Source organism: Eumetopias jubatus, unplaced genomic scaffold, assembly GCF_037043125.1.
Source record: "Eumetopias jubatus isolate StellerSeaLion01/CBP00866 unplaced genomic scaffold, mEumJub1_p1.0 scaffold_12, whole genome shotgun sequence".
NCBI classification, from domain to species: Eukaryota; Metazoa; Chordata; class Mammalia; order Carnivora; family Otariidae; genus Eumetopias; species Eumetopias jubatus.
Genome location: NW_028274818.1, coordinates 56,898,130 through 56,911,226, shown reverse-complemented (window position 1 = coordinate 56,911,226; position 13,097 = coordinate 56,898,130). Strand labels below are relative to the sequence as shown.

Sequence of the window (13,097 nt, the reverse complement as noted above, 5' to 3'; positions counted from 1 at the left end):
TGCACATATCTTTTCAAATTAGTGTTTTCATTTTCTTTGTGCAAATATCCAGTAATGGAACTAGTGGATCATATGGTAATTCTATTTTTAATTTTTTAAGGAAACTCCATACTGTTTTCCACAGTGGCGGCACCAATTTACACGCCCACTAACAGTTGCACAAGGGTTCCCTTTTCTCCATATCCTTGCCAACACTTGTTATTTGTTGTCTTTTTTGTTCTAGCCATTCTAACAGGTGTGAAGTGATATCTCATTGTGGTTTTAATTTGCATTTCCCTGATGATTGTGATGTTCAGCATTTTTTCATGTGTTTTTTTGGCCATCTGTATGTCTTCCTTAGAAAAATGTCTATTCAGGTCCTCTGTCCATTTTTTTTAATCGATTTTTTTGTTGTTGAGTTGTATAAATTATTTATATATTTTGGATGTTAACTCCTTATCGGCTATCTCATTTTCAAATATCTTCTCCCCTTCAGTAGGTTGCCTTTTTGTTTTGTTGATGGTTTTCTTTGCTCTGCAAAAACTTTTTCTTTTAGTGTTTTATTTGCTTCTTATGTTTCTCTTCTCTATCCAACTAGATAATAAATGTTAAAAGAGCCAGAGCAGTGTCTTTCATTTTTAATATATACTCTCCTACAATGCCTATCATTGTGCTTTGTTGTATAGATAGGATGAGCTAAATAAATATTTTTTTAAAAACAAATTAACATGGTGGTACAACTAGGGATGTTCACATTATTTTTTCTTTTCATATACCAAATACAAAATACATAAATATCTTTGGTGGGGACATTTCATACAACCAAGAGATAGCAAATCTTAAAGCTTACAGCACAGTACCCAGATATGAAAAACTTATTACCTGGGCATTGATAAAGTAAATGTCTCTCCACACAAAGTCATTTTATCTGCCTGTGTCTTACTGCTTGCCCCATCTTTAGTCTCTGAAAATGTAAGAACTCAGGAGAATTAGGCATTCAGAATCTTCCATAAAATCACTTTTTTGTTAGGAAAAAATGCCAAGAAAAATGGTAGCATGGAAATCTCAGATATTTTTGTGTGTGTCAGGCTCACTATCTTAGGGCATGTGCCAGTTGTAGAACCCAAACCCATTGACCTCTGAATTGCTCTTTCTTGGCCTATCTGGAGAAGTAAATGGTAAAGCATTTATGGCTTTATAGAGGATTCAAGCTATTTGGTTAGTACTTTTTCCCTGCCTTTGCCAAAGTGGTTCTGAACTCAAATAATTGTGATTATTCAAAGTTATTCCTAAAAACAGTGAAGTCTGTAATTTCTTTTAACAACTTGAAAAAAATCCTGGAGCGGTAATTCTATGTTTCCTCTGACCTCTTCATATTTGCAATACACTCATAGACTGTTTTCTAATTCTCAACTAGAATTATCAGTAATGTTTAGGATTTTATCTGTTAGTTTCTTCAAGTCATGATTCTACTGTGAGTCATTTAGCTCCTTTGCATAGCAACTACTTATGGTAGAACAAACAGTGGACAATGATATGTCAGTGGAGGATATATTATGCAACAAAAGTTGAAATTTCATCTAAATGATTTCCAAGAGAGGAATAAAAATATAGAAATGCTTTTTTATTTAAAAAAAGAGGGATTTTAATATTTCCACATAGCATCAAATGTAACTTAACATCTCATTGATCCCCAAACAAGTAGTTTTCAGATCAATTGACAGGCATTCTTTTTTTTTTTTAAAGATATTTTTTATTTATTTATTTGACAGAGAGGCAGAGAGAACAGGTAGGCAGAGGGGCAGGCAGAGGGAAAGGGAGAAGCAGGCTTTCCGCTGAGCAGGGAACCTGATGTGGGGCTCAATCCCAGGATTCTGGGATCATGACCTGAGCCGAAGGCAGTTGCTTAACCGACTGAGCCACCCAGGTGCCCCGAATTGACAGGCATTCTTAATTAATATTTATATATTAATAAATAACAATTCATGTCTACCTGTTTGGGGGGATGATTTATAAATGTTACAATATCCATTCTGTGGAAGACAAAGCAGACTAAAAAAGAGGCTGGGAGTTTGATCATCTGGCTTCTAGCTTCAGCTCTGACACGAACAAGCAATAATTTCAGGCAAGTGAAACCTTTGGTGACTTATTCTTTTCACATAGGATAACAAAGTTGGAGCTCATGTTCCATTCTCATCTCATCCTTTACCTATTACTCCACATTATTTTCTTGTCCCTATTATATCTTGGTAGGTTGTAGATCAGGAGAGATCCTGCCCACTTCTTCAGTAGAGGGACCCATGACTCGCTACATAATTTGTGGGGCCCATTGCAAAATAAAAATATCAGCCTCCTAGTTAAAAAATTACTAAGAATTTCAAGAGGGTGACAACAGAGCATTAAACTAAGCATGGGGCCCCTCACGCGTGTGGGAACTCTGTGACTGAACAGATCACACATCCATGAGGCTGGCCCTGGAGAGACCAAAGGAATTTTTTCTTTACGTTCAGACACTCTCTTTTGCTCTTAACAGAATAAAAATCAGAGAAATCTTGGTGGAACAATGACATGAATCATTAAAGGAAAGAAATAATGAGAATACAGGATTAGAAAGCCAGTATTTTAGATCGACCAAAATGACAAAACAGGAGGCTCTTGACTTTCCCTCCTCCCACGGATTTGTCAAATGTACAGCTACACATGGATCATTTCCCTCTGAAAGATATCTAAAAACCAAGTGAGTAACTCCTCCACATCAGCCTACTGAGAAAACACATCAAAATGGGTAGGAAATGCTGAGACACACACCATAAACCCCACCCCTGGCACAGTGCCTTACAATTGGGAGGGAACTCCCAATTCCCAGCTTCTCCTGTGAGTGAAGGGTTTGGACCACACATCTAGTTCTCAACTTTTTTTTTTTTAAAGATCTTATTTATTTATTTGACAGAGAGAGACACAGCGAGAGAGGGAACACAGACAAGGGGAGAGGGAGCGGGAGAAGCAGGCTTCCCGCCGAGCAGGGAGCCCAATGCGGGGCTCGATTCCAGGACCCTGGGACCATGACCTGAGCCAAAGGCAGACGCTTAATGACTGAGCCACCCAGGCGCCCCTTCTAGTTCTCAATTTTTAAGGCTACTATGCGAGGGATGGGTCCCCAAATCTCCTAGCTCAGAGAGTCAACAGGGTTTGGCATTCATAAGTTCCATAGGACATACGAAACAACGAAGCAGCTGTTAAACAGGCACATGAACACTCCCCCACCTATTCCCCAGGGCTCAGTGCAGATGGAGCAGGCAAAGGTGCCCATCTCCCAGTCTTTCCCTGGAAGGGGTTTGAGTTCAGAATTTCCCTGCCTGTGAGGGTCTGGCTTCTAATCAGTTTGCATGTGTGTGCTGATTGGGATCCTCCTAGGAGCCCTAAAAAGTTGGAAGGCACTTTTCTCATATTCTCTCCCTGGCTCACTTCAACAACAACAAAAATCCAAGTTGCCAGCTTTTTCCTGGAAGGAAATTGTACACACATAAAGTGCTTCAAGTTTTGCAGTTGCCGCTCAAGGAACAGGTACCCAAGTCACCTAACTCCAATAGCCACCAGGGCTTGGCATCTACAAATCCCATAGGACCATATTAAACAACAACAACAACAACAACAAAAACAGTTTCTAAATGGGCACACAAGCACTTTTTGGAGCTCTCTCTTCCCCAGCTCAGCACAGAAAGGAGAGGCAAGAACATTCATCTCCCAGTTTCTCCCTAGAAGGCATTTGACTGTGTACTTTCCTACCTGCTATTTGAGGTTCTGGCTTCTAGTTAGACTGCATGTGGGAGCAGACTGGGATCCTCTCAGGAGCCTGAAAGAGCTGGTGGGCATGTCCCCTACCATCTCCCCCCAACTTGTGCGGCAGTGAAATAGTGATAAATGCCTACATTAAGAAAAAAAGAAAGATCTCAAATAAAGCTAACACTACATCTAAAGAACTAGAAAAAGAAGAACTAAGCCCACAGTTAGTATAAGGAAGGAAATAAAAGTGGAAATAAATAAAATATAGGCTAGAAGGACGATAGAAAAGGTCAATGAAACTAAGAGCTGATTTTTGGAAAAGGTAAACAAAATTGACAAAACATTAGCTAAATTAAGAGAACAAAAAGTAAGACTGAAATATAAGAAGTGAAAGAATTCACATTACAACTGATATCACAGGTATACTAAGAATTGTAAGAAACTATTATGAACAATTGTACACCAACAAATTCCTTCTAGGATAACCCAGAAGAAATTAACACATTCTTGGGAACATATAACCTGCCAATGAATCATGAAGAAATAGAAAATCTGAACAGAACAATAATGAGTAAGGAAATTGAAGCAGTAATCAAAAGCGTCCCAACAAAAGGAAGCCCAGGACCACATGGCTTCATGGGTGAATTCCACCAAAGAGTTAAGGAAGAATTAATACCAATCCTTTTGAAACTCCTACAAAAAATTAAACAGGATGATACTCTCCCATACTCATTTTATGAGCCCCTACCAATGCCAGAGTATGAGCCTTCACATGAAAGTCAAAGACATGCCAAAAAAGAAAATTACAACCCAATATCCCTGATGAATATAGATGCAAGAATCCTCAACAAAATATTAGCAAACTGAATTTGACAATACGGTATTAAGGCTCAAACACCATGATCAAGTGGGATTTATCCTTGGGATGCAAAGGTATTTCAATGTATGCAGTCAATAAATGTGATATTCCACATTAATAAAATGAAGAATCTATATTGTAATATCACTTCAATAGATGTAGTCAAAACATTTAATAAAATTCATCATCTTTTCATGGTAAAAACTCCCAACAAGTTAAGTATAGAAGAAAAATACCTCAACATAAAAAGACCATATATGGCAAACCCACAGCTAAACATCATATTCAGTGGAACAAGATCAGGAACAAGACAAGCATACCCATTCTTCCCTCTTTTATTTGAAATAGCACTGGTAGTCCTGGTCAGGGCAATTAGGCAAGAAAAAGAAATAAGGAACCCAAATCAGAAAGGAGGAAGTAAAATTGTTTCTATTTGCAGATGACATGATGTTATATTAGAAAACCTTAAAGACTACACCAAAACACTATTCTTATAATGTTTTATATATATATTATAGTTAGAACTAATATATTCAGTAAAGTTGTAATATACAAAATCAATATACAAAAATCTGTTGCATTTCTATATACTAACAATTAACTATTGGAAAGAGAAATTAAGAAAATAATCCCACTTACAATAGTATCAAAATAAAATACTTAGGAATACATTTAACCAAGGAGATTAAATATCTGTACACTGAAAACTATAAAACACTGATGAAAGAAACTGAAGACATAGATAAATGGATAAACATTCCCTACTCATGAATTACAAGAGTTTGTATTGTTAAAATGTTCATAGTATCCAAAGTGATCTACAGATTCAGTGCAATCCCTATCAAAGTTCCAATGATATTTTTCTTTTTTTTTAAAAGATTTTATTTATTTATTTATTTGAGAGAGCAAGAATGAGAGAGAGAGAGCACATGAGAGGGGAGAGGGTCAGAGGGAGAAGCAGACTCCCTGCTGAGCAGCAGGGAGCTCGATGCGGGACTCGATCCTGGAACTCCAGAATCATGACCTGAGCCAAAGGCAGTCGCTTAACCAACTAAGCCACCCAGGCGCCCTCCAATGATATTTTTCACAGAAATAGGGAAAAAATCCTAAAATTCATATAACCACAAAAGGACCCAAATATCCAAGCAATCTTGGGAAAGAAGAAGAAAGGAGAGACATCACACTTACTGATTTCAAGCTACATTATAAAGCTATAGTAATAAAAAAGTAGGCTATTGGCATAAAAACAGATGTAGATCAATGAACAGAATAGAGTCCAGAAATAAACCTATCCATATATGGTCAATTAATTTTTGAAAAGGTGTGTTGAAAGGACCCACTAAAGTTTCTTTTCTGGGTTTTATGGCAGTAATTTGTTGTAAACAAAGTCGGAGCACGTGTAAGAATCATGTTAGTTGTGACCTCTACTGCAGCAACTTCTAGGTTTTGGTGTAGAAGTCTGTTGCCAGTTACTGTAAACTGGCATTTATTATGCTATAAATTCTTTATAATTGACTTAGTCATTTGCCATTTTGCAGCTTATGTTCTGAAATGAAAATATCCTGTGGAGAAAAATGACTATACGTTATGAACTCTATTTCAAATAATGGCTTAGAATGGGATCCTGTTCTGGACAAAGGGAAACAAGCACAAGGTTTGGCATTTTTACTGTAAGCTTTAAATCATAGTGTTATTCTACTCAACAAGACATCTCTAAGAAAATGGCAGGTTCATAAGTACAAAAATTGTTCTATCTGGTAGGTGGTATTCTACATAGCCAGTAAGAGAATTCTTTATAAAATGAGATTTTAAAAAGTGCAGAATGTCTGATAATTATCTCAAAGGCTAAAATGAGAAAAATGCAGAACACAGCCAGGTTAATACGTGGCTTTGAGAAAGCTAGAAATGATTCTCTTCCAAGAAATAAGTAATAATGATAAAAGATGTAAATAATATACTATATGCCTTTTTAAGCCAAAGCATACTTTTCACCTCAGGACAGTTTTGATTTTTACATTCTCGATTCCCTTCCCTAACCCTAACCCTAACCCTAACCCTAACCCTAACCCTAACCCTAACCCTAACCTTTGTCCAGAACAGGATCCCATTCTAAGCCATTAAGTTGTGTGAAAACACAACTTACTGAATGGGAGAAGATATTTGCAAAGCATATATCCAATAAGGGATTAATATCCAAAATATACAACGAACTCATATGATTCAATAGCAAAATAACCCAAATAAAAAAATGGGCAAAGGACATGAATATACATTTTTCTTTTTTTAAAGATTTTATTTATTTGAGAAAGAAAGTGAGAGAGAGAGATAGCACAAGAGAGGGTAGGGTCAGAAGGAGAAGCAGACTCCCCACTGAACAGGGATCCCGATGCAGGACTTGATCCTGGGATTCCAAGATCATGACCTGAGCCAAAGGCAGTCACTTAACTGACTGAGCCACCCAGGCGCCCTTGAATATACATTTTTCGAAGAAGACATATAAATGGCCAACAGATATATGAAAAGATCCTCAACATCACTAATCATCAAGGAAATGCAAATCAAAACCATGAAATATCACCTCACACCTGGTTAGAATGACTTATCAAAATGACAAGAGACAACAAATAATGACAAGGATGCACACTGTGAGTGGCACTAGACTCCATGGAAAATAGTATGGTACTTCCTCAAGAAATTAAAAATAAAACTATCATATTATTTAGCAATCCCATTTGTAGACATACAACCAAAGGAAACCAAATCACCAGCTTGAAGAGGTATCTGTATTCCCATGTTCATTGCAGCATTATTCTCGATAGTTAAGCTATGGAGGCAACCTAAGTGTACACCGATCGATGAATGGATAAAGAAAATGTGGTATACAGGGGCGTCTGGGTGGCTCAGTTGGTTAAGCATCTGACTCTTGATAGAGGCTCAGGTCATGATCTCCAGGTCATGGGATCAAGCCCCAGTTGGACTCTGCACTCAGTGGGGAGTCTGCTGGAAATCCTCTCCCCCTCTCCTTCTGCCCCATCCCCCTGCTTTCTCTCTCTCTCTCTCTTTGAAATAAATAAATAAATCTTTAAAAAAAGAGAGAAGAAAAAATTCCACTGTGGTATACACACAATGGGATATTATTATGCCTTAAAAAGAGAAGGAAGTCTTGCCATTGATGACAATATGAATGAACCTGGAGGTCATATGCCAAGTGAAATAAGCTAGACAAAGAAAGACAAATATTGCGTGGTATCACTGTATGTGGAAGTAAAAAAAAAATCAAAGTCATAGAAGCAGAGAATAGAATGGTGGTTGCCAGGGGGAGAAATGGAGAGAAGCTAGTAAAAGTGTACAAACTTTCAGTTATAGGATGAATGAGTTCTGAGGATTTAATATATAGCACAGGGACTATAGTTGTTAATACTGTATTGTGTATTTGAAATTTGCTAAGATAGTAGGTCTTAAGCATTCTGATGAAAAAAAAAAAAGTAACCGTGAGGTGATGACATATTAATTAACTTGATAATGGGAACACTTTCACAACATATACATATGCCAAATCAACAAGTTGTACACTTACATACATTATGATTTTACTTGTCAAATGTATTTCAATAAAGGTGGGAACAAATAATGAAAGCCAATGTTTTGTGGATATTTGAAGCTCCTATATACATTCACAGGACTCAGCCCCCCCACAGACGCAATAGATAACTCTGACAGTATCTAAAGATGGTCCCAATGAATTATACTCCTTGGGATGCACCTGTGACTTGGGTTAACCAAAGTGAGGCTGTGCCAGTTCTGGGCCTAGCTTTCTGCTTCCTAAATTGTGAACACTTGCTTTGAAGAGGCTGAATCCTTACAAGAAGTCCAGCTCCCCTGTTGGAGACATCCAATGGATAGACCACTTGGAAGCCATGTAAAGAGGAGAGGACCAGAAACCACATGGAGTGTGACAGAGAATCAGCTGTTTCAACACCTCGTTGAGCCTTCTGATGACTCTGGTTAGAGCCATGTCTGACTATAACCTCACTGGGGACCCCAAATGAAGCCAGCCATAAAACCACCCAGCTGAGCCCAGTTAACCCACAGAATCATGAGAGAGAATTACCTTGTTTTAAGCATTAAGATTTGGAGTGGTTTGTTCCATAGAAAGATAGCTTCACCAGTGACTGTTCCATGTGACTTCAAGGAGGCCAGAAAGCTCCCCAGTCTCACAACGTCTATGGGATCATTGAATGCCAAGTTCCCAGGGAAGGGAGCGTGGAAAGAGGAAGTTGTTGAGGACGGAAGAGGAGGTTGGAGCCATGCAGAGAAGGGCACTGAAGGTGAGTTTCAGAGGCTTGCCAGTCTCAGCAGGAACAGTTGCCTTTGGGCCAATGGTTCCAATGCTGTTTTGCAGGTTTTAGCTTTCCCTTAGGTGAATCTAGTTTTGAAACAGTATGCCATTGCAGTGCCAACTAGAATGAAGCCAAGGCTACATGTTCATTTCTTCCGTGGTTATTTGGGTTGTGTTCCATGTCTAAAGACCCCTCACTCAGAACATCAATAAGTAAATCGGTGCCAAGGGAGACCAGGCCAGATTCACAAGCTGGGATGACTGTATCTTTACTCACAGAGGGTCAGAAAAATCATTGTCATATAGGTAAGACAGGGTATTTTAAGCACTCATTATTTCATATGGTATGATTTTTTTTTTCTTGCCACGTCAAGAAAAATGAACCATTTAAAACCTTGTTTCCTTTACTCTGAAATCACAGTTGTTATTTTTTTTTTTTTAAGGTAGGAGTGAAAGCTATCCAGGTCTATAAATGGCTTTTTAAAAAGTAATATCTCTTTTATTAGTGTGTGTAGGTTTTAAAAGAACTATAATGAAGCATGCCAACTACATAAATATTATTTTACATAGCATTTTTAATCATTGTGAAAGAAGCCATTTGCTTGTTGGTTCTTGATATATTCCCATCTATATTCAGATTAATGAAGAATTAATAGTTATCATCTCACTGAATTGTGGCAAGGAGTTTACATTATGAAAGTTTCATATATAAAATTTTATTCTCTAATATAAAAAAAGGAAATACTGAAAATTAACATTTAAAATAGTATAAAATACATTGCCCGTTCCAAATGGCTTGATATCTTTGAGTCCTTCCTATGTCTTTGAATATTCAATTCTAGTAAATATCACAGCCAAAGAGTTCCAAGCGAAGTGCAATACTTTGATTCCATGTTTTAGGAATGATGCGGATAAACCTGGAGATAATTGGTGGGTTGAAAAAGTTCTTCACGTGTCCTTTGATATTATTATTTCCTTTGAAAATCTGAAAGAAAAATATGGTAAGATCTTTAATAGAGATATGATGGGTATAAAAATCTTACAGATATTTTTTTTTCTTTTGCAATTTTAGCTCCAGCTGAGGGTATCAAGGAACACATACAATGTTATCAGAGATGATCTTCAGTCAGTTATGAGATCACGTGTCTAACAGAGCTCTTTAGGGATTCCATCTCACCCATGATCTGAGTCGGAAAAATAAAGAGGTCTGGCAGCTGACAGGGTGCTATGAAGCAGCTTCGAAACCATCTCTGCCCTTAGCCCCTTGGTAGCTGTGTGACTTTGGGCAGGTGACTTATATTCTCACTGGCAAAATGGGGGTAATAAAAGTTTACCTGACAGAAATCGTTATAAAGATTTTTTTTAAGTATGTAAACATATGACAAGTGCACTGTAAGTGACAGATAATGGTTAGTTGTCACTAACATTTAAAATAAAATGCAACCATGTGTTTTTACTTATTCTTTTTGGCAAATGCCTTCTATTCTCGATTGAACTGTGTTTTATGACTTGGTTTTTTTCCTTTTTGCATCCGCAGCAGTTTTCCCAGGATTTAAACACAGCAGCAGCTGAGTCACTATTTGTTTATGACAATGATACTTACCCAACTATAAAGACATCCTGGTACAGTGACAGATAAAACCAGCCAAACCAACCAACCAACCAAACAACCCAGGAGTTTACTAAAAAGAGAGAGAGGTTCAAATTCATTCACCGAGATAAGGTCTGAGTGCATGATGAGCATTTGGTAAAGGTCATCCCCTTCTCCTATGTGGCCCCTCTTACTGGCTCCAGCCTGATTTCCCTTCCTGGAATATTGGGCTCATCTCCTTAGTTTTGCCCTAGTAGCATTTTAAAAACACGTGACTGGGAATTAAGGAGTATAATAGGGTACTTCGTCTTGCAGGAAATTAGTTTCCTCATCAGTTAAGATAACAATTGTCTTCTGCTTAAAAACATGATACAAAAAGCTTTATGGCCGTGGGTATTTGATCAGTCAAGATAACAAGTTTACCCGGGGCGCCTGGGTGGCTCAGTTGGTTAAGCGACTGCCTTCGGCTCAGGTCATGATCCTGGAGTCCCTGGATCAAGTCCCGCATCAGGCTCCCTGCTCAGCAGGGAGTCTGCTTCTCCCTCTGACCCTCCCCCCTCTCATGTGCTCTCTCTCTCTCTCTCATTCTGTCTCAAAGATAACAAGTTTACCCAAGATAATGTTAATATGATGTTATTTCACAGTGGAAGATTCTCTAGACCCCTGTTATGGACTACACGTTTGTGTCCCCCTCAAAATCATACATGGAAACACTAACCCCCAATGGGATAGTATTAGGAGGTGGGGCCTTTGGGAGGTAATGAGGATTAGAGTAGGCTGTGAAGGTGGGGCCCTCATGATGGGATTAACACACTTATAAAAACAAGAGGAGACATGGGATCTCTCTCTTCCTGCACCAAGGAAAGTCATATGGGGACACAACCAAGAAGAGAGCCCTCACCGGGAACCCAACCATCCTGGCACCCTGCTCTTGGATTCCAGCCTTCAGAACCGTGAGAAAGAAGTGTTTGTTGCTTCCATCTACGATCATTTGTTACAGCAGTGCAAGCCGACTAAGACAACGCTACCATCTTTCTCAATCAGAGCTAATTAAGCTTCACACCGCCCCCTGGTGTTTGGTTCTCACTATTTCACAGGTGGCTCAGCCACCGCGGAAAGATGACCTGCATGGTCTCTGTCCCCAGAGGAGCTACCTGCTGAGCGAGGGTTCAGACTTCTTAGGGAGGAGGCGCATGTCAGTGCATATTTGTCAAATGCAAAGAGCTGTTTGCAAATGTAAGGCATTTCTCTCGTCATAACAGTTTGTGAATTGCTTTGTTGTTGCCATGACAGCACCCTGTACCTTGTCCACCATGGAGGATTTCTGCCTGTAAGGCTTCCATTCCATTCCCTGATCACTGTAGTGGATGGTGTAGCTCTTCACGTACATTTCAGAGGACAGAGACTTGCAACCCTGTGTTACAATTGCAGTTATTTTCTTGATTTTGAGCAGATCAATTTGTAACCACTGTTTGTTGTTGTTTGCCTGTGAAAATGATGAGGACACATGAATAAGGCAGATGTTAAAACCTTCAATTTTTTAGACCAAGATACTCAGAAATGTGCAGTCCTCAAAAGGCTCTCTTTTCTGTCTCATCCCTTAGGATTCTCTGTCTCCTAGAGGACTTCCCTGTTCCTTTTTGTTTGCTGTCTCAGACATATATAAACTTTTACTAGAGTATTTCATATATCGTACAATAATGGTTTACTTATTTGTATCCCTCTTTGAAGGCACGGATTTACTGTATTTTGTTTTCAGGTACTTAGCCCAATGCATGGCACACAGTTGGTGTTAAACAAATATTTTTTGAATGAATAAATAAATGAATCGTACTTGAGAAAAAAATATTAGATTGCTAAATTATCTGTAAATATTTTTCTCTTAACCAAATTTGTTTAAATGCCATGATGATATTGCTGATGGGTTATCTGGGAAAGAATTGGATAGTATCCTTTCTCTAACTTATTTTAGAAAAAGTTCCACTTTTCTTTCCCTTGCTTATGTCAACCAGGGGAAGTAGTCCAATTTCTTCTTTTCTGATATTTCAAATAAATGTAATACTTGAGAGACCTAATAAAGCCATGACTATGACTTGATATGGTATGGTAGCTGTCCCGTCTCTGGCCTAATGAAGTGCCTAATCATACTTGGAGAAAGAGGATCAGAAGGGCTAACTGAGTTTTGGAGTAATCTGAGACAAATTTTCACCTTTGGGAGATTTATCATGCCCCATAGTCTCATTCAGTTCTATATGAAATAAGGAATAGTGATGTATTTCTTTAACATCACTTATGTGTACATGTATGTATGTGTATATACTGATACACAGATATATGTATAATTCATATACTATATGTATTTTTAAAGCAAATTAATTGAATTAAAATTATTGTATTAATTAATTTTTGTTAATTTTGTAACACCCTCTGGTGACATTTGGTGGTTTCTTAGTGTATCTTCAAGCTGTATAGTATCCAATCCAGGTCGTACCAGTGATACAGAGGTAGAGAGCTAGAGGGTTTTGAAGACATAACAATTTTTTATA

At 38.1% G+C, this 13,097-nt stretch overlaps 1 protein-coding gene across 3 annotated transcripts in view; it reads right to left on the bottom strand.

Annotated features, from left to right (window-relative positions):
• Positions 1-1,588: 1,588 nt before the first annotated feature.
• F5 (coagulation factor V) overlaps positions 1,589-13,097 on the bottom strand; it is a 77,959-nt gene continuing 66,450 nt past the window's right edge. For 2 of the 3 annotated variants that reach the window (XM_028122996.2, XM_028122997.2), the window contains 2 exons: positions 11,855-12,037; positions 8,204-9,945 (listed from right to left, as the gene is read on the bottom strand). In XM_028122996.2, coding sequence (XP_027978797.2) covers positions 9,799-9,945; positions 11,855-12,037 — 330 coding nt within the window. In that variant the 3' untranslated portion in view covers positions 8,204-9,798. Of the gene's footprint in view, positions 4,981-8,203; positions 9,946-11,854; positions 12,038-13,097 lie in introns of those variants that run through there. The other variant, XR_015766502.1, reaches the window with a different exon arrangement.